The 21,915-nt window shown below is 41.4% G+C and overlaps 2 protein-coding genes across 2 annotated transcripts; both read right to left on the bottom strand.

Moving 5' to 3' along the window:
- LOC137168277 (serine protease 27-like) lies at nucleotides 1–3,297 on the bottom strand. The gene is made up of 6 exons (XM_067570800.1): nucleotides 3,175–3,297; nucleotides 2,816–3,083; nucleotides 2,226–2,397; nucleotides 1,868–2,121; nucleotides 1,634–1,731; nucleotides 1–261 (listed from the first exon to the last, which is right to left on the bottom strand). Exons 1-6 carry the CDS (start codon nucleotides 3,295–3,297, stop codon nucleotides 1–3), a joined length of 1,176 nt encoding a protein of 391 aa, XP_067426901.1.
- Nucleotides 3,298–4,359: 1,062 nt separating this feature from the next.
- LOC137168276 (serine protease 27-like) lies at nucleotides 4,360–19,996 on the bottom strand. Its single transcript, XM_067570799.1, has 8 exons — nucleotides 19,927–19,996; nucleotides 14,430–14,450; nucleotides 13,855–14,017; nucleotides 12,645–12,913; nucleotides 6,557–6,705; nucleotides 6,197–6,464; nucleotides 5,016–5,178; nucleotides 4,360–4,684 (listed from the first exon to the last, which is right to left on the bottom strand). The coding sequence occupies exons 1-8, from the start codon at nucleotides 19,979–19,981 to the stop codon at nucleotides 4,360–4,362; spliced, it is 1,413 nt and encodes a 470-aa protein (XP_067426900.1). The 5' UTR covers nucleotides 19,982–19,996.
- Between the last annotated feature and the right edge of the window lie 1,919 nt (nucleotides 19,997–21,915).

The raw sequence follows: 21,915 nt of genomic DNA, 5'->3' as shown, positions 1-21,915 counted from the left end.
CTATAAGGTGAGGTGGAGGAACACAGAGAAGACGAGGAGATGGAAGAAGAAGAAGGGGAGAGTAGGTGAGCCCCCGCTGGTGGCTGGAGATAAGAACTCTCCCAGAGTCTGAGCCAGGAAGCTCTGATAGCGGCTCAGTTTGGTGAAGACCATCACCGGATCTGCTTGCGTTTGACTGGTGGTGTTTTTGTTGCCTGACAACACGGCTGCCTGGTACCAAGAGCCGTCTACTTGACACATCATCGGACCCCCAGAATCACCCTGAACAACCAGAAAAGACGGATAAGTTCAAGTCCAACATGTAGCTTCAAAAATAACTGGAGTGGACATTCAGTCACAGCATTTCATGAAACTTTAAAAAAAACAATATTTGCCTCTTTTTTTTCTTGTTGCAAATCTGCCTTTTGGTGAAATCAGCAAACATAAGATCAGTATCATGATATAATTTGAAAGTTAATTCAGGCTGTTGTTTACCTTTGGACAGAGTCAGACTAGCTGTTCCCCCTGTTTACATTCTTTGTGCTAAGCTAGGCTAACCGTATGCTGCATGTAGCTTCATATTTACTGTACAGACATGAGAGTAATGTTGATCTTCTCATTAAAATCTCAGCAAGAAGGTGAAGCATTTTTCTAGAAATGTCAAACTGTTATTTTAAAATGTTTTTTAAAAATAACGTGTTATTTCTGCCCTGCTTGTGACAATAGTGATGAATAGTTCTTTCCATCAAAACCACTAAAAATATGAATATTTTTCATATATGAGTGAAAAATTCATATCTTAAAAAAAATCCTAATTTTAGTAAATTTGGACAAGCCATTTAATTTCCATTTCAAACACTGTATAAGCTTTCCTCTAGCACCACCTTCAGGCCAAAATGTAAACTTTGTAGAGCTGCAATGATTAGTTGATTAATCAATCAGTCAATCAATGAATCTCTTTGAGTTATTTTTTAGAAAAAATGCCAAAAATTCCAGCTTCTTAAATGTAAATATGTTATAAATTCTTTAGTCGTATATGACAGAAAACTGAATATCTTTGGGTTGTGGACTGTTGATTCAGACAAAACAAGACATTTGAGGACGTCATCTTGGCCTTTGGGAAACAGTGATCAACATGTTCCACAATTTTACATTTCACGTTTTATAAACCAAACAACTAATTAATTAATCAAGAAAATAGTCGAGTAGTCCCCTCCGGTTACTTTCGTAGGAAACGGACACACTGACATAACATCAAACACTGTGTTGAGGCAGCTGACAGTGATGCGTTCACTGACCACTACGTTGGTTTGGCCCTTTTGATATCGGCCCCCCCATGGGCCAATCTTCTGTTTATGGAAGACATTCCGCATGCTAACCATAAGAAGATTGCTGGAACTGGTTCAGCCAGATTCTATCCATGATGTTCTATCTCTTGGACATGACAGGCTCCTTTTCAAGGTCTGTGCTCACAGGGGTGATTCAGGACATGTAAAAAGGGTGGTGTGAGTGTCAGCTGTGTAAATGTACTTTGTTACTTTCCGCCACTGTTTGAATCTCATTTTTAGGATGTTTAAAGTCCCACAAATACCTTGATGAAATAGAGAGACATACTGCACCATCAAATGGTATATATCAATCTGTCATTATTCACCTGTTCCAGTGTAAAAGATCCAGTACAAATGTTGTCACTGGTTGCTGTGTTCCCACAGTTTACCACCGAGGTCTGGAAGTCCTGCAGAACTTGTTCCACTAGAGTTGGGAAAAATAAGAAAATGGGAAAATGATGAAGGGAAACACCCAGATTTACCAGCATACAATGTCCTAAGTGTTTGACATGATAAAGAGAGCTAACGTTATTGTGTCAGTCTGTATGTGAAGGACTCACCCCCTCCTCGCCCAGAGCTCCAGCCAGCAGCCCAGCATGTGGAGCCCACAGTGAAGGTCTGTCCGTTGTCCAGGCAGATGGGCTGGATGTAGTTGGACAGGGTGGGCCGGGCTGCCAGACGCAGCACTGCTACATTAGACCCGGTCAGGGTGCTTAGGGTGATTTTTGCCACATTCAGTGTCACCTCAAAGGGGTTGACTCCATTCTGGTTCAAACGACCCAAGACCACAGTCCATTCAGATGCTGTGGGTGAACTGTGGGAGGAAAAATCGACTCAATTAGGACTGAGAAGAACTTGAAAACCAACAATGTGTTAGTCCGTCTGTCAATACTTTCTGAATTGATATATCAGGCTCACCTTGAGAAGCAGTTGGCGTTGCTCAGCACTGAGTCCACAGCCACCAGAGTCCCACCACACACATGACTTCCATTCTTCTGAAGGCTCGCCATCCACGGCCACATGCCAGCAGTTGCCACCGAGCTTCTTCCCGAAATACGTGAATTCATTGGGGCGCTACCGCAGACCACAGCTGGAGAGAAAAGCAAAATGCAGACAATGAAAGATTTCTTTAAAAAGATGATAGAAGATAAATCCATTATTTTCAACAATAAACATCCTTCATCCTTTATTTCAAATTCAGGCAGAGATCCAAAAAAAGATACCAAACATGTCAGGCTGACTTTTGGGAAAATTTATACAAAATGATGCACAAACATCTGGAATATTTCTGTTCTGTTAGAATAGTGCAGCCATAAAAAGCCTTTGGTTTGAATATTTCCCTCAGTGTAAAGATCATTTATCCTCAATGAAGAGGCGGAACAAACTGATACAGAATAGATCTGAAAATGTCACACAGTGTGGAAAAATGTCTCATCTCAAAACTTTCAAATTTAAGGATAAAAATCTGTCAGATCTGTTCACAAAGCCTGGACATGACAGTTACTCACGCTTGACTGTTGTTGGAGGGAGGGTGGTTGGAGGTGGCGGCAGGCCGGAACAGCTGACACTGAGGTCACTGTCAGTCCCAGTGGACGTGAAGGTGACGAAGCCTGGCTGGTCGCTGGTGATTTGGCTGTTGATCCAGGACTGATACTCGGACACTCTGGCGTAGACTGTTGGGAATTTAGGCTTCGCACAACCTACACCATGGCTCGCGATTCCAGCCTGGACCCAGACACTTCCTGTCTTTGTTACCATCGGACCACCTGAGTCCCCCTTTGAGGAGAGAAACATTCAGGAGTGGGTCAGGAGAAAAATCTTCACAGGAGGGGAAATCTGAGGGAAGCACAGGTGGTAAAATGATCACCTGACAAGCGCCCTTCCCTCCGGAGCGTAACCCGATGCAGATCATGTTGTCTGTGATTGTGTTTATAAAGCGATAGTCACAGAAACACTGTCTGTTCCCAACAACAGGAACCTCCACCTCCATTAGGTTTTTTGGGTAAGGAAGAGGAACTAAAGAGACACAAAATCAGTTTAATAAAAAGCACATATGATGACATACATTTTTAAAAGGAGTTGTTTTCAGAAGAATAGTCTGTAAACTCAATTTCTGTCATATTATCAGCTTATAAAGTAGTTGTTGCTAACATGTTAGCAAACAGTTGCTTATTTCCACATCCAGCAGTTACGGAGCAACATTATCATTCATTTGGAGTCGTGTTTCTGTCCACCTGGTGAATGTAAGTCCAATATTCACCCTCTTTTAGCTCAGTTTTTGCTCTCTACCAGCTCCTGAGGGAAATATCTGGCTCTTTAGCTGCTAAATGCTCCACTATGTTCACCAGCTAGTCTACAGCTAACTGTATCTGTTTGCCATTTGGTGCTGAGCAGATAGTGTACAGTGCCTATTTAGAGCTTCTTCTCTGAAAACAGCTGCCTGCTACAAAACTATGCTATGAGAGCGCTAAACAATGAGCTGAAACTCGCTATAAAGCTCCATAAAGCCGAGGGGAGCCAGTTGTGGTCCAGTATGCAACTTACAAATGTGTGATGTGGAAACTTGAAGCCCCCAGTGCACATACACTGAGAATAGACTTTACAGTGAAGTTGGAGACATCTTGTGTGAAACAGGAAAACTTTTGAAATGAAAAATATTTGCATATTCTTAGATTCTGGATTTTACTGTGAGGGAGAACAAGATGTGATTTTAAGAATTTCTATAGAGTTAAATGAACTTTTTTTTTGTGGAGAAACCATGACAGATACAAATTATTCAAAGCAGGATAAAATTTCAAATTTCATATCAAAATCTAGTAAAGTTTAGTTGGTAGTTTACAATGAAATTATGTGGGCACATTAATGCTCCTCTGATACATGAACCCTTTTGATTTTAATTACCTTTCATCTGGCATCATCATCAGTATGTTGTTTAATCTGTCCAATGCTTTGGTAATGTGGGGTGTGATAGTATTGTCACATGCAGATTATGATAAAAATATCACTATGAACTGTAAGTTACAGAAAGGTTTAATTGCTCACTAAGATGCATTTATGAATCTGAGAAAGCACAAGTAATAAATGTGCCCCACTTGCTGTATGACCTACCTCCAGATCCGATGTTGCCCCAGCCGGTGATCCAGGTGTCCACGCCATCATTGAAAGTGCTGTCTGAGGCTGCCAGGCACACTGGCAGAATGAAGTCGTTGAAAGTAACTGGTGAGGAGAGCTGCAGGAGGGCGATATCGTTGTCAAAAGTGCTAGGGTTGTAGCTGGGATGATTGATGATCTGAGAGACTGTCCGAGACACCTCGTTGGGGTTGTACCCCTCTTGACTCTGGAGACCGAGGACCACAGCCAAACCCAATGTGATGGTGCTGAAGATCAGAAGAGAAACAGAACAGCAATACGCTTCCGTAAAAATGAAGCATTGTCTGCCTGCAACCCTTAGTTCAACCAAAGATTTTTCTTCTAAACCTCTTGTTTTGTTTTATTTGAATAACTGTTGGAGACCTGATGAAATAAAACTACCCAGAATTTCTCAAGACAAAGCTAGAAAAAAGGAAACTAAATTTGAGCAGCAGAACAATATTTTTCTTCTTTCCTGTCCTGTTAATCATCTTGAGACACCTCAGATTCATCCTGCGACCCCTTGGAGGGGTCTCATGGCATGTTGTTTTCCATCACAGCTCTATTCTAACTACTCACCTTTTGAAGCAATGAGCAGCCGTCAGCACCCATTCTTTGTTAATGAGGGATCCTCCGCAGAAGTGAAATCCAAGTCTTTGCAGACTGACCTGCCAGGGCCAGCTGCCTTCAAGTGCCACCTCTCCTCCAACAATCCTGGTGTTGAGCACGGGCCGACCGCACACTACAGAGAGACAGACGATAAAAACACATAGTGAGCAATGCTCGGCCCTCCTTGAATTACCACTGTGGTTTCTGTCTGCAGGATTATAACCTTCAACTGTGGGTTAAAGATTATGATCCTGGGAGTCTGCTGGGAGGCTCTCAAGATAACAAGAGGTGAAACTATAATCTCATTTCAATATTAGTCTAAATGTTTCTTTACTTCTACTTGTTCTCTTAAATGATGGGTTCACAAATGTCCAAGTGTGTCTTAAAACAACAATCAGAAGCCCAAATGAAAAGTGAAATATGTTTTTCTTGCTGTAATTATTCCTCCTGTTCATACTGACCATTAGAAGATCCCTTCATAATGCACTTACAATGGAAGTGATGGAGGACAAAATCCACAGTCCTCCTTCTGTGCAAAAATGTATTTAAAAGTTTAAATGAAGCTAATATGAAGGTTCAGCGTCCAAATGAGTCAAATAAAGTAGATATCTTTCAACGTTACTACATCTTTTTAGTGCCGAAGTCCCTCTTTTTGTTACTATACTTCCACCACAGCTCAACAGGGAAACACTGTCCGAAGAAACACTAAGAGGAAATTTGATGCTAAAAAGCAAAAGGCAGACAATTACAGATTTTTTTTTAAGGATCAAAGGAAATAGGTCTATCATTTTAAACATTAAAGATTGTTCAAACCTGTAGAAATTTATTTTAAATTCTAGCAGAGATCCAAATGTGTCCAGAGATACCAAACATGTCAGGCTGACTTTTTCGAAAATTTGTACAAAATGATGCACAAACATCTGGAATATTTCTGTTCTGTTAGAATAGTGCAGCCATAAAAAGCCTTTGGTTTGAATATTTCCCTCAGTGTAAAGATCATTTATTCTCAATGAAGAGGCGGAACAAACTGATACAGAATAGATCTGAAACTGTCACACAGTGTGGAAAAATGTCTAATCTCAAAACTTTCAAATTTAAGGTTAAAAATCTGTCAGATCCATTCACAAAGCCTGGACATGACAGTTACTCACGCTTGACTGTTGTTGGAGGGAGGTTGGTTGGAGGTGGTGGCAGGATGGGACAGCTGACACTGAGGTCACTGTCAGACCCGTTGGACGTGAAGGTGACGAAGCCTGGCTGGTCGCTGGGGATTTGGCTGTTGATCCAGGACTGATACTCAGACACTCTGGCATAGACTCCTGGGAATTTAGGCTTCGCACAACCTACACCAAAGCTCACGACTCCAGCCTGGACCCAGACACTTCCTGTCTTTGTCACCATTGGACCACCTGAGTCCCCCTTTGAGGAGAGAAACATTCAGGAGTGGGTCAGGAGAAAGAGTCTTTGTAGGAGGGGAAATCTGAGGGAAGCACAGGTGGTAAAATGATCACCTGACAGGAGTCCTTCCCTCCGGAGCGTAACCCAGCGCAGATCATGTTGTCTGTGATTGTGTTTATAAAGCGATAGTCACAGGAACACTGTCTGTTCCCAACAACAGGCACCTCCACCTCCATAAGGTTTTTTGGGTAAGGAAGAGGTTCTAAAGAGACACAAAAACAATTTAATAAACAGCACATATGGTAAAATATACTGTGAAAAGGACTCATACCACTTGTTTTGTCCACTAGTTTCCAGCAGAAACAAGTCGTGAACACAACACTGACATATCATATAAGTTGATATGTTGAACTTGTTAGCAAACAGTTAATTATTTCCACATCCAGCAGTTACGGAGCAACATTATTATTCATTGATAATATCAATAATTACTTGTGGGTTTCCTCTGGGTTCTATTCTGGGTCTGTTTATTGTGTCAGTCTGGTTAAAGCTACTGGACGTTATGTTTTTTGTCCACTTGTTTTCAAAAGAATAGTCTGTAAACTCAACCTTTGTCATATTATCAGCTTATAAAGTAGTTGTGGCTAACATGTTAGCAAACAGTTGTTTATTTCCACATCCAGCAGTTGCGGAGCAACATTATCATTCATTTGGAGTTGTGTTTCTGTCCACCTAGTGAATGTAAGTCCAATATTCACTCTCTATTAGCTGTTTTCACTCTCTCTATATATATAAACTTAACACAAAAAGTAAGGCAATTTGTGTTTGGTAGATTATTTCTTTGTTTTAACAATGCTTCTTGGCAATAAATCTTATACCGTTGGAAGTTCTGTTTATTTCCCTTTTAAATGGTGCCACTTTTGTAAGGAACATGCATATCTGGGATGAGCAGCAGAGCTGAGTATGTGGGTTGCGCCCATGAAAAATTTGCCAAATCTTCTCTGCCAATGCAAAACTGCTTATCTTGCTGTTGCTATTGACTCTTGTTTTGAGCTTCTGCTACCCCCAATGGTACCGCCCTGTGAGCATGGGTCCTGCTACAGTAGTCAGTAGGTGTCTGCTCCAAGAATCAGCACGCCACGTTTGACTGATCTGGATAGGGCCTGTGCGATAGGGCAACTTCAAGCTGGTGTTCCGCTAAACCAAGTTGCGGCATTATTTGGAGTGAGCCCTAGTACCATCTCCAAAGTGAAGGCCAAGTTCCATATAACGGGGGATGTCAAAGACAGGCCGTGAAGTGGGCGTCTCAAGAAGACGACACCCCAAGAAGACCGTTTCCTCACCCTGTCAGCACTTAGGTACCGTAGGCTGTGTTCTACAGATTTGCAGTCAAGGTTTGCAGGACGATATGGCCAACAGCTCCCTGCCCAGACAATCCGGAACAGACTGCACGCAGCCAATCTCCGGTCTCATATGGCTGCCAGGAGGCCTGCCATGACTGCCCTTCATCATCAGGCCCGTTTGCGCTGGTGTTGGCAACACGTGCACTGGAATCTGAACATGTGGGGGAATGTTATGTTCAGCAATGACTCAAGATTCTGCCTACGGCAGTTGGATCGTAAGGTCAAAGTGTGGAGAAGATGCAGAGAACGCTATGCTGATTGCTGCACCGATAGAGTAACATCTTTTGGTGGAGGCAGTGTGATGGTGTGGGGCGGCATCTCCCTCACTGGAAAAACGAGGCTTGTCATCATTGGAGGCAATCTTAAAGCAGACAGATATCGAGATGAGAGATTGCAACCAGTGGCAATCCCATATCTCCACAGTCTGGGATCTCTATCCTCCAAGATGACAACACTCGCCCCCATAGAGCGGGGTTTATCAGAGACTACCTCCAGAATTTGGGAGTGGAGAGGATGGAATGGCCTGCCAGCAGTCCTGACCTCAACCCCATTGAACACTTGTGGGATCAGCTTGGGCGTGCTGTTTGTGCCAGAGTGACCAACACAACCATGTTGGCTGACTTGTGACAAATGTTGGTTGAAGAATGGGATGCCATCCCACAGCAGTGTGTGACCAGGCTGGTGACCAGCATGAGGAGGAGGTGCCAGGCTGTTGTGGCTGTGTATGGTTCTTCCACACACTACTGAGGCTCCTGTTTGTTAAATGAATAAATTGTTAAATTGCCAATATGTCTTGTTTCTTCAAACTTCAATCATCCAATCCACCAAACAAGAGTCAATGGCAGAATAAGCTGTTTGGCATTGGCAGAGAAGATTTGGCAAATTTTTCATGGGCGCAACCCACATACTCAACTCTACTGCTCATCCCACAAATGCATGTTCCTCACAAATGTGGCACCATTTAAAAGGGAAATAAACAGGCCTTCCAACGGTATATGATTTATTGCCAAGAAGCATTGTTACAACAAAGAAATAATCTACCAAACACAAATTTCCTTACTTTTTGTGCTAAGTTTATATCTATATATATATTCTTATATTCTGCCTTGATGCGTTTTATGCTCTATGTTAAGCACTTTGAATTGCCTTATGGTTGAAATGTGCTATACAAATAGACTTGCTTTGCCTGAGGGAAATATCTGTCTCTTTAGCTGCTAAATGCTCCACTTTGTTCACCAGCTAGTCTATAGCTAACTGTCTGCCGTTTGGTGTTGAGCAGGTAGTGTACAGTGGCTTTTTAGAGCTATTTCTCTGAAAAAAGCTGCCTGCTGCAGCCAGAAACGGCACTAAAAGAGTGCTAAAGAGAAAGGGAGTTAACCTTTCATTATGGGAGGAGTGTGAATCGGAATAACGTTCTGACCTAAGCCTTAACAATTCCTCCTTGTGTGAGCAGAGATTTAACTCCGCTGAGTGCAGGTCTTCTAAATAGCGCATGGCTTTCTTATTGGCTGTCTGAACCTTGTGGAGGAGGCAAGCATTTTGCGCTCTAAGGAAATCTACCTCCTTTTCTAGGGCTGCTTTGCTCTGACAGGCTAGGCTGGTTTGCCTGTGGAAGTTAAAAGCAAGCATAACAATGGGTCTTTGGATGCGGTCTGTGCATCATTTCTGTCCTTGAGTAGCGAGTCTATCTCTTTCCTGCACTCACTGAAATTCAACCTGCTGATGAATTCTGGGTAGCCAGGTTCTAGGCTCTGTGCTAGGGAAGAAATAATATAATAAACTGCTCTACACAGGGGTTCTCCATTGTTGTATCTGGAGTGGAGGGCTATGGCTATGGTGTTGCATGGCAGACACTTTGTAGAGTAGTTTGGGCAGTACAATAGCCTAACCAAACAATGTTGTGGCTTACACTATGAGGAGTTGCTTCCTGTGGAGGAGGGGTAGCTATAGCACCATCTAGTGGCTCACAACAGATTTCAACATGCACTAACTGAGATGCAAAGCAGTATCAGTCAGAGGATTGTTTCTTAAAGTTGACTCAGGCTGGAATGCATGGCAGTAACAGCTAGAGGGTAACTTCTAAGTTTCACAGGGCTGATAGCACGCTGTGGCTCTATCTCACAGGCTCTATTTCTTACTCAGGCTGGAATGCATGGCAGTAACAGCCAGGTACAAGCTCTCTATGTGTCACAGGGCCGGTGGCACACTGTGTTTTAATTAACAAGGGGAGCACTTGAATTAACAACTAATTCTGACAGCTTGACTGGACGGCATGGAATGTGTGCTATTCGAATGCCGAACCAAAATTCTTACACTTCCTACAGAGTAGGTTGAACCTGAGTGGCTAGCGGTAACAGCAATCTCTTAGTTTAACACTATGAGGGTTTAAAGTGGTAGTTAACAACAACTCAAGATTTGGGCTACCAATTGCTTTAGCTAAAATTGATTTGAAAAAATCAATTCTCCCAACACTTTACTTGTTTGTAAGTACAGCTAGATATCTTCTCCTGTAGCAGACTGGTCGTGTTAAATATAAAGATTTTTGGATAGTCTAAAGGTTTAAGATTCCAGAATTTTGGTACTGGCCAAAATTATGCTGAAATTAATATTGCCAACAATACTCTGCCTCACACGGGGCACCATTTTGTTGGGCCGTGGCTACGAGTTTGGCTATCAGCAATAATTAACGATTATCAAAGATAATCGCTAATTATTAAAATCAATAAAATTATTAATAAGAATTAATAATAATGGGGCACTACCCTGGACTCAGGGAAAAGATAGCCAATTCAGTCTCAAAGTGTACTAATCTATGAATTTGGGACTTTGATTAATAATTAATTTAATAACTATAAACAAAATCACCATATCAGAAATTAGTTATGGTTAAAGGATTTGGAGTTCTTTACAGAGCAGAGATTGGCAAAACTCATTCTTGTGCAACATTAAAACAGACAACAGGTATATCAAAAAAGCCTATATACAAGTGTGAGTGTGTATGTGTGTGTGTGTGTGTGTAAGGAAGAAAATAGCAAGATGGCTGCAGTCACCTGGTGACTGAGCACATGGCATGCCGACAATTTGGCTGATAAAGGGAACTACAGAGATAAAAGGCTAAACCATGTGGTGTCTTGAACCACATGTGCTGCCTGAACCAAAGTTTGCCAAACTAGGTTTTAACCTCTTAACTATGTGGTTCTCTATTCAAGGCCAATTAGTGTATGCTAAAGCTGCCAGGTTAAAATGAGGTTAGTTGCATGCAAGGCCTAGTTACTGGATGTAACATGTGTTAAGCATGCTAACATTAACCTAGCAGTGTGGCTATGCAGTAACCTGACTATAAGCAACAAGAACATCACAACAACAGTTCAATATATAACCAAATCAATACACGTACAGTACATTGTTTGAGTTACATTCTTGCTTAGCCGTACTATGCTTCACTGTGTTGCTAGGCTATGCCCAGTTGTAACCAGTCCATGAAGGAAGAGATGCTTTGTGGTGTTCTGCTTTGCAGGCTCTTGCGTCTTCTGCCGTAAAGAAGACTGTGTGTGTCTGCTGTGAGCAGGTCACACAAGAGAGCAGAGAGCTGCTCCAGCAGCTGCTGGAGGTGTGAAAGAGCAAGCAGCTGCTCCTGCAGCTGAAGGAGAAAGAGAGCAAGGAGCTGCTCCTGCTGCAGCTTGTGAAGAAAAGAGAAAGATAAGAGGGGAATCTCTAGTTTTGATAACCTGGATCCATGGGTGGAGCTTCGCAGTTGGGGTGCAAACCCCCAGGGCTCAGGTTTCTTGGAGTCTTGAAATGTCTGGTAAACTGTGGTCCACATGTAGTCCCAACAGTTATAGTTAGTTAATTATCATTGATAATTGATAATTATTGCAAATAATCAACTGTGCTCCTCACAGATCCAACAGTTGTTCCCCGAATTATTGATTGATATTAATAATCTCTTGATTTCATAATTCATAATTATCATAGATAATATATATATAAATTAATACTAATAACCAAATGCACTCCTGCCTGTCCCAACACAACTTACACAAGTGTGATGTGGAAACTTGAAACATCCAGTGCACATACACTGAGAATAGACCTTACAGTGAAGTAGGAAAACTTTTGAAAAGAAAAATATTTGCATATTCTTAGTTTCTGGATTTTACAGTGAGGGAGAAGGAGGAGATGTAATTTTAAGAATTTCTATCAAGGTAAATGAACTTTTTTTGTGGAAAAACCATGTTAGACACAAATTATTTAAAGCTGATTATTTTGATATCTCCTAAAACCAGTGTCGTAGTACTCAGTCCAGGACTTGGACTTTGGTGACTCAACTCAAACTCAACTCTGACTCTTCTTTGGTGTTCTTTCGGACATTGCCTAAAACATGTCTGGAGGGAATCTTTAATTTTACTGATATCTGTCAACCTGTCTCATGTCAATCATAATGTTTCTGGTGACCTCTTTCCTCTTATGCCACAATAAGGACAAAATTTCAAATTTTATTTCAAAATCTAGTAAAGTTTAGTTGGCAGTTTACAATGAAATTTACTGAACACATTAATGCTCCTCAGATACATGAACCCTTTTGATTTTAATGATCTTTCATCTGGCGTCATTATCAGAACTTAATACTATAATACTTTTGTAACGTGGGGTGTGATAGTATTGTCACATGCAGATTGTGATAAAAAATATCACTACAAACTGTAAGTTATGCAAATTTTTCATTGCTCACCGAGATGCATTTATGAATCTGAGAGAGCACAAGTAATAAATGTGCCCTAGTTGCTGTATGACCTACCTCCAGATCCGATGTTGCCCCAACCAGTGATCCAGGTGTCCACGCCGTCGTTGAAAGTGCTGTCTGAGGTTGCCAGGCACACTGGCAGAATGAAGTCGTTGAAAGTAACCGGTGAGGAGAGCTTCAGGAGGGAGATGTCATTGTCACTAGTGCTAGGGTTGTAGCTGGGATGATTGATGATCTGAGAGACTGTCCGAGACACCTCATTGGGGTTGTACCCCACTTGACTCTGGAGACCAAGGAGCACAGCCAAACCAAATGTGCTGGTGCTGAAGATCATAAGAGAAACAAAGCAGTGCAAAGACATGAAGAGTAGGGCTGCAGTCAAGACCACTTCAGTCAAGCAGATACAAATCCATTTAAGACCATGTCGCAACAGGGAGATATAATTCCCATAAATCAGACATTTATATCCTCAAATTACAATCAATCTCAATTTACTGAGTCCTACCCTCAAATTACATAAACTGGTCCCTAAAATGAATAAAAAAAACTCTTGGTAGAGTGCCCCTTTTGTCACTTAGAGCAGACGTTCTTATCCTTTTTGGCTGGTGACCCCTCAAAATGTACAGAAGTGTATTGCTGCCACACCAGAAAATGAAAAACAGATCAGTATCACGTTATAACAGGAAAAGTTTATTGTTAAAACAAGATGTTTTTCACGTTATAACAACATATTTTCATGTTATTACAACATACAAATGTATCACGTTTTAACAATATACTATTTATCTTGTTATAATGTGAAATGTTTCATGTTCTAACAAGATAAATAGTATATTGTTATAACAAGAAAAGTTTCTTGTTATAATGTGAAAAGTTTGTATGTCATAATAAAGTGAAAATATCTTGTTATTATGTGTAAAATATCTTGTCATAACAATAAAATTTCACGTTATAATATGATACTGATCCATTTACTTTTCTGGTGTGGCAGCATAGGCTTCTGTAAAAATAACACATTGTGTGCTTGTAATCCTTAGTTCAACCAAAGATTTTTCTTCTTAACCTCTCGTATTGTTTTATTTGAATAACTGTTGGGGGCCTGATTTAGTAAAACTCCTGAGAATTTCTCAAGACAAAGATAGAAAAAAGGTGTCCTGTACTGTCAATCAGGACAGGAAAGAGACCCCTCAGATTCATCGTTCGACCCCTTGGAGGGGTCTCATGGCATGTTGTTTTCCATCACAACTCTAGTCTAACTGCTCACCTTTCGAAGCAGTGAGCAGCCGTCAGCACCCATTCTTTGTTAATGAGGGATCCTCCGCAGAAGTGAAATCCAAATCTTTGCAGACTGACCTGCCAGGGCCAGCTGCCCTCAGAGGCCACCTGTCCTCCAACAATCCTGGTGTTGAGCGCAGGCCAACCGCACACTACAGAGAGGCGGATGATAAAAACACAGAGTGAGCAATGCTCGGCCCTCCCTGAATTACCACTGCGGTTTCTGTTTGCAGGATTATAACATTCAACTGTGGGTTGAAGATTAAGATCCTGGGAGTCTGCTGGGAGGCTCTCAAGATAACAGAGGTGAAAGTATAATCTTGTTTCAGCAATAGTCTAGATGTTTCTTAGATGTTTCTTTCTTCTTCTACTTGTTCTCTTAAATGATGGGTTAGGGTTAGGGTCAGAATCAGATCAATCAGAAGCCCAACTGAACAGTGAAACATGTTTTTTTTTACAGCAAATATGAACAACAATGAAACTTTCATTTCTATCCGACAACAAGTTTAAAATGTCACAGCTGACAGGGGGAAGGGAAGTAAACAAGTGGAAACTTTGACTTACCATCTAGTTGTGAGTGAGACTCTGAAAAACAGACAACAAACAGCTCTTGAAACAACAATTCAGCATTTATATTCACTGATACTTTGTGATATATTGACAGATGATATGCCAATGAGGGGATGTTTGTAATGATCACAATATTGACTACTAAACTGTAGTTTAAGTGCCCTCTAGTTTGCCCCTAGGTGTGATAAAACATGATGCCATGATGAGTGCCCTTTCAATGAATATATACATGGTGAAGTGCCCTTCCAGTGAAGAACATGAGATACTTTGTTGATAAGATGCCCTTATGATGGAGTAAACTGGCTATTATAGTAGAAATTAATGTATGCTGACCACCAGGAAAATAAAGAACCCTTAAAAACATGTTGTAGGTGTTGTAGCTGACATTGTTCCATTCAGTTGGCCGTAATACAGTACTACTCACTAGTTTGCTCAGCTACACCCCCTTTCTTTGGTTCTGTTGTCTTTGGGTCAGTGCAGTCTGAGCTGCTCAAGACCCAGCTTACAAACAGATGTGGAGAGGGAAGGTTCTCTGTTCTTCTGCTGTTGTCCATTGAGAGGGATGTCCAAATGGACTATAACAAAGTTATTGATGAAATAAATGAAATAAACATCAGAGATGCCTGGCCACAAGCAGGTACTGCAAGTGCTACTTACCATGGTGCGACAACCAGTTCCTCCTCTTGACAGTATTGTTAGTAGGGTGATCGGAATATTGTTGGGAACCCTTCTGCATCTTCAGCAGGTATCTCAGGGTCGTTTCGCCCCTTAGTCTGTATGACTCGTCTTAGTGGAGCAGCGAAGACTGACTAGCCTTCACCTGCAGAAGGGTTCGCAACTACAGTCAACTACTCTCATCAGCCACAACCACTTTGAGCTGGTCTCAGCTGCCACAGCAATCTCCTTAGTGGCTTTCCTTAGTTGTTTGGGTTCCAAACCGATCTTCTGCAAGAAAAAGCGTACTGATGTTGCTGGGAAACCACGGCAGCCGACGTCCATGGGGAATATGGCTGCATGCCATCCTTTGACAAGAGCCTTGTCAATCAAATCCTTTCTTCAGTTTGTGAGGGATGGTTAGCCTGTCCTCCCAGGGCACTGTGAGTTCAGCTACTAAGATGGTTTTTGTGCTCCTGGATAACAAAACCATGTCTGATCTTAGTGAGGTTGCTGCCACCTCCTGCAGGTAGACAAGTTTCTTATTCAGGTCCACATCTCCCAGTCTGATGCCCAATGCAAAATGGAGAGAGGGTTCTTGGCAGTTGTTCTTGCCCTAGGAGCCTTGTGATCTTCCCTTTGGAAGTTAATAACTTCAGTTGGTGATGGCTGGTGTTTGTCAGCTTTGACCCTCTGCAGGTCTGTCCATTTGGCAATTTCTGTAAGGACCTTGCTGTGCCTCCACCTGTATCGACCTTCTCCCAGTGCTTTAGGGCATAAAGATGGCTGCTCCACATTGCTTACGGGATGGGTCTTACACTTTACACAGATCTTAAGGTTGTTTGGGGTTGGCAAGAGGTCGGCCACAGCACACAGGAGGATGGTCACCTTGCCCTGATCGGTATCCCGGAGTTCCATCCAGGACAGTGATCACTCAAAAGTCTGATCCCACTGCATCCACTGTTCCTGTCTGAAGAGCCCTGCCAATATCATGTGGTGTTCCTCTTCTGCTGCCTCTCAGACCCTCTACACCATGAGTCCTGTCTTGCCTTCGGTGTTGGCCTTGCTCCATCACTTGGTGTTGTAGTTTCCAAGTCCTAGCCGTCCTTAACAGACCACCTCAACGATCTCTTGGGGTTTCCATTAGGCTTCTGCTTCTCTCACTGCTTGCTGGGACTTCCACTTTGTGCCACACTTGATGGTCTTGTTGGCATGTCTGACTTTCCCATCCTCAGACAGCAGCGGTGTGCTGACTACTCTTGCCTTGGTGGCTTTAAAATCTTCCACCACCTATGAAACTGGTAAGCGGAGCTTGGCGGTCTTACTGTACAGGTTGACTGAGCTGAAAGCTTGGGGGGCACCCAGCCACCTCTGAACAAATTTTCTGCACAGTCTCTCCATTGTGTACACTTGAGTCATGGGAAAGTCATATATCAGGAATTGCCATTGCAGTCTGATTAAGATGTCATACTGGAAACACCACATCTTGAACCTTCCAAGCAGCTGGTTGTTGTCAATCGCCTTGAGCCAGGTGTTTAGTTGAGCCATAGTGTCTTTGGGGTTGACACTGTCCTTCAGTGTGCTGTCACAATTCTTTCCAAGGCATCGGATTCCTTTTTCTTGGATTGTTGGAATCTTGGACCCTTGAGTACTAGAGATGTTTTTGGTCATCTTCCCTTTCAGATACTGGGGCCCCTAGATTTTCCTGGGTTGAACTGCATTTGTGACCATGCCCCCATCTTCTACAGTGAACTTAAGACCCACTGTGTTCCTTGGATTGATGGGGTCATTACAGTAATATCATCCATGAAGGCTCTGCAGACCGGATGTCTTGTATCATCATCCACATTTGTCCCCTACATTGCATTCCTCCCACCTTCAGAAGTAGGTTATTGGCAGCCACAAACAGAACGACAGATAATGTGCATCCTGCCATGATGCCCTTCTCGAGCCTCTGCCATTTGGTGGTGACATTTCCCATGGTGAAACTCATCTTCAGCGAATCCATGTGTGACATCACAAGCTTAATTACTCCTGATGGTACTTGGTACTGCTCTAATGCATACTGGATCAGCTTGTGGGGTAGATTTGGGTAGGCTTTGGCGAGATCTAGCCATACAAGGGAGAGTGCAATTTACAAACTCATGGCCAAAAGAATTCTCCTTTTATTTCACCAACCTTGCTTCTCGCTTCCCTGACAAGACGGCTCAGAACAGCTAATTCTCAAAATGTCAATAGTTCCTTGTTTTTACTACAGATGTGTTTGAAATAGTGAAATAAACATTTAAAATGTTAGCCATTCCCTGTGTTTTATTTTAGAGATGTTTGCTAAATAAATGTTTACAAAGTAAATCCTTTTTAAATACAGAGGCATTGTTTTCCTTATGTAGATTCTGAGTCACTGTGTAAAATGTTCATCTTAATTGGAGATGTTTTACCAAACATGCATCGTTCTTCTCTGCTGATGGGACCCACTGAATGTGTCAGGTGTCCTTTATATGTTTTCTCCCCTGCCTTTCAGTCCACCACTGGGAAGGTTTATAAACTTTTATACCATTTCCCAGAGCTATTTGTTGTTGGTAAAATGTCTGGAATAAAGTTTGGTCTTTGTCTCAAAGATTTTTTGTCACTAATAAAATGAAATAAAAGTTGTGCATCTTTCCAAATAGTATTCAAAGGATTCAAGCAGGATGTTTAAGACCTTCATACTGATGATGTTTTTTATTCATTTTTGGGTTTTTTTGGCTGTGATTATACCAAGAACCAAAATAAATGAGGTTATACTGGAAGAGGGAGGACACGTTTTTGTGATTAATCTAATTTTTGTTTCCAGCTCAACACTATAACCATAACATTTCTGTTTTATCTGTTTTCATGAATGATGTCAAAAACATACTGAACATTGCAAACTGTATTAAACAGTTAAAAATGTAATTAAGGTAATAGTGCTATTAATATGAGGGCAATATTGGCAAGATTTAGTCATCAATGGACACAGCTTGTTAGTTTGAGGGAACAAATAACTAAAAAATACAGACAAGTCTTCTTTGAACAAAAAAGATTTTAAAACTGTATGTCTTCTCTTTTCTTAAATTTCTCTGTTCATTTTTGCTCTGGCATCACTTATTTTTCTTAATTTGAATATTTATTTGCATATTTTTTTATCTTTTATCTTTAATTACCTGTATATGTAGTTGTCTATCTTCCGCCCTGACATTATGTTCTGCTATTGTTACATAATAAAATTATAATCAAAGTTCATTTGGCGGAAGACAAATAATCAGAGAGAGAAAAGTGCCAGTGGAGCCACGCCCAAGGTTCAGTTGTTAGACTTACAGTACATATGAGGTTTATTAATGAACATATGGGCTACAGGGGGTTTTGAGTGTTAAAATTGGAATTGAATATGAGTTTCATTTAAGTAAACATGGAGTTAAACAAACAAACAAAAATGGTTTAGTCCGAAATTCAGAAGAGAGTGACAGAACCTGCAGAGTCAGCACATTTTTGACGGTAAAAAATGCACAAAAAGTGTAATTACTGTCTTTTAAAAAAGAAAATAGTCATAAAATGAAAATACACTGGAGACCAGGGTCTGTGTCCTGAGTCCTGTGTGTGTTTGAATTTAGACAACAAAAGCAAATGCTGGTGAAAAATGGTGATTTTTGGTTAAATGTTAATAAACGCGTCGTGTCTTGTGCTTCATGTCATTACAGACTTTTTCTGTTTTAAACAAAGACCATGATCTTTCTCTGACCTTAACCAAGTGCTACTGCCAGTCTCCATCCATAAAACATGTAATCCTAAGTGTTCAAAGAAATTTAAACTGGATAATGTAAAAAGTAAACTGTCATCATGTCAAAAAAATCCCCAAATTCCTAGATTCTCCAGAACCTCAGGACATGAATACAGTATAATAGTTTGATTTATAGGGACTTTTTATGTCCGTGACAGGATGAATGACAGCTATTTGCTAAGCAAATAAGCTAAGCTGAAGCATGAGCTGCGGCTTCCCTCACATCATTATCTGCTTTAAATAGTATGTTATCATTTCATCTTTTAGCCCTCAGAACAGAGTTCAGTACAAAATAATTTCAGTTTGTTGTTTTTGTCCTCTAGAAATGTTTTATCTTCAAAATGTTTGGACTTCTGCCCTGATTTGATCAATTTTATTATTGTGAAGCATTAATACCCAGTGGTGGAAAGTAATTAAATAGATTTACTCAAATACTGTACTTTAACCTTTTTTTTTACTTTGTACTTTTTCTTCACTCCAATTCAGATGTAAATGTTGTACTTTTTACTGCACTACATTTAATTCACAGTTATAGTTACTGGTTACTTTTCAGGTCAGTATTTTATACATAAAACATATCATCACAATTTTAACAGTAAAGTTGTTAAACATTAAAATGCTGCTTAAAATGTACATATCAATGAATCAGTATTAATATTTTAATAATATATAATTAATACATATAAATCTCTAGATGGGGCCATTTTGCATAATGAGTACTCTTACATTTGATACTTTAAGTACATTTTGCTGCCAATACTTTAGAGATTTTATTGTGGTATTTCTAGTTTTACTTAGGTAAGAGATCTCAGTAATTCTTCCACTTAACGTGTTAACTACTCATGTTAATGCGTTAATATTTTAACACTGACAGGGTCTGCTGTGTACTTTTACTTTTCTTGAGTACATTTTACTGAATGCAGGATTTGCATTCCTATTGTGTTACAGTTATATTTACTTAATTAGATGATTTTATTTCCTTCCTATTGTTCAGTATAAATGTCATTAGTTCAGGTGTGTGCAGGTGAAGAGGAAGCTTACCTTGTATCAGTAGAGTCAGCAGAGTTGCCACACAGATCACTTTGTAGAGAGCCATCACTGTACATTAAGTTCATATCAGATCTGCGCCGGCATAAATAAGCTTCCTTTATATTCCCTCCCTCAAACACATCCCCCTCTCTCTGTCTCTCTCTGGCAAGCAGTGTTACCTGCCTGACAACCAACACATCCTTGTAATTAAACAACCACATAGGTCGATTGTACATGCACTCCAGAATGACTCATAGGAGTGTTTTCTGATACGCCGCCTCTATTAGGCACAAGCATAGATAGACCTCAAAGGAGGCTTAAACAGCTGCTGTTCAGCCTCCTAGAAAGAGCCCTTTTTCTGGTGTGCTGCAGCAGCAACACTGGGTATCGAGCCTTTTTATGATGAAAGAGCGCAAGCACACAAAATTGCACGCATACTCATGCATAGGCAGTTGACTGTCAGCATGAGTCAGTCGGTGTGATGAATTACTTTGAGGCAGACATCATGTATGTGGCCAAACAAGTTATACATTTTCATTGTAAATGTTCATTTTTGTTTTATATTGATATTGATGTGCTTTAGGAATTGCTTGACACTAATTGGCAAGTAGGGTGTATCTGTGCTTGAACTATTTATCATCTCAAAATGTGCCAACTAATGAAGATTTTTAACTAGGTCTGGGAACAAAGACCATGCCTCAAACACATCCTGTTTCCACACAAAAAACATTTAGCAGACCTTATCCATTCCTTTGTCTCAGTTTTCACATGACCTGTTTGATGAGGATCAGCAAACTCCTGAAGTCCGGAGTCCTCTCCATCTCCTGACATCCAAACTTTTCTGCAATCTTAGTTGCACTCAGCAATTCACATTCCCCGGAGCTCTCAGCTTTCATCTTCCAACAACGCCAACGTTGCCAAGCCTTTGCCTTCCAGCAGCTTCAGGGGAACACCTTGCCTTCGGCATTTGAGGGATATCAGCCATTCCAGCCACCTCCGACTCACTTGATTTCCAGGAGCTCAAACGATGATGGGCGAAGCCACCACAAATTCACCCTGCCAAGGGTCTGACCGTACCTCACCTTCAAACATCTGAGCGGACCATTTCCCACTTGAAGCGAGTACTCAGTCAGCAAAGCATTTCTCTTCATCTCTATGACAATAAAGCAAAATTTTTCCAACTGTTCATGCACTCGCAGAGAAAACATCACTCTTCCTCTCCGAGATTCTGGATCACCTCCAGGTTCCCAGCATCGCATCTGCGGTGATGTCAACGACGTCACAGCGCGTCCTACGGCTGAAGAAGCCCAACATTCCACACCAGCCCTCTCAGAGGGCCACATTGTATCCTGTGCAAGCTCTCTCTCTTTCAGAGCTACCTCATTCCTCTTTCATTTTCCCTCAGGCTTCACAAACAACCTGAGCACATACATCCCTCCATCCCAACATCCTTTCCTCTTGCTCTTACTTTCCTGTCCCATCTTTTTTGGACACCTCAGCTCTTCCCACCTCGATACCAGCTATCACAGCCACACAGACTGCACCCACAACAGCGATCCATGGTGGTGCCATTAGCGAAAACCCCTTCTCCTTCTCTTTCTAGTTTTCTTTCTCCCTCCCCCTCACTCTTTTCTGAATTGTGGCATGTGCGGTGCACCATCCCATCCTGCCCCATCATCTACTCCCACCGCTCCAAACAAACAAAGCCCCACTGTGTCCCAAAGGCATGGATAAGAGAGGATATCAGTCCTCTGCCAGGGCAGGAAGATCTTCTGTAATAACTTAACTCCTGTTCCTTCTGTGGAATGGCCCATGTAAGTCCAGCTTGTCCTCATAAACCAACTAAGCACAGCTTATGTAAGTAACTCAATGCTCTAGCTACTGCCTTAAAGAATCACCCAGCCAGTTTGTTACTTCCTCATCCAAGGTTTTACGCATGGCTTCCACCCAGGTTTGCAGGTTATTCCCAATTCCTCCTACACATGCCACACTTTGCAGTCA

The sequence above is a fragment of the Thunnus thynnus genome, chromosome 17 (assembly GCF_963924715.1).
Source record: "Thunnus thynnus chromosome 17, fThuThy2.1, whole genome shotgun sequence".
Lineage (NCBI taxonomy): Eukaryota > Metazoa > Chordata > Actinopteri > Scombriformes > Scombridae > Thunnus > Thunnus thynnus.
The sequence above is the reverse complement of the archived record's forward strand: the minus strand, read 5'-3'. Positions and strand labels throughout refer to the sequence as shown.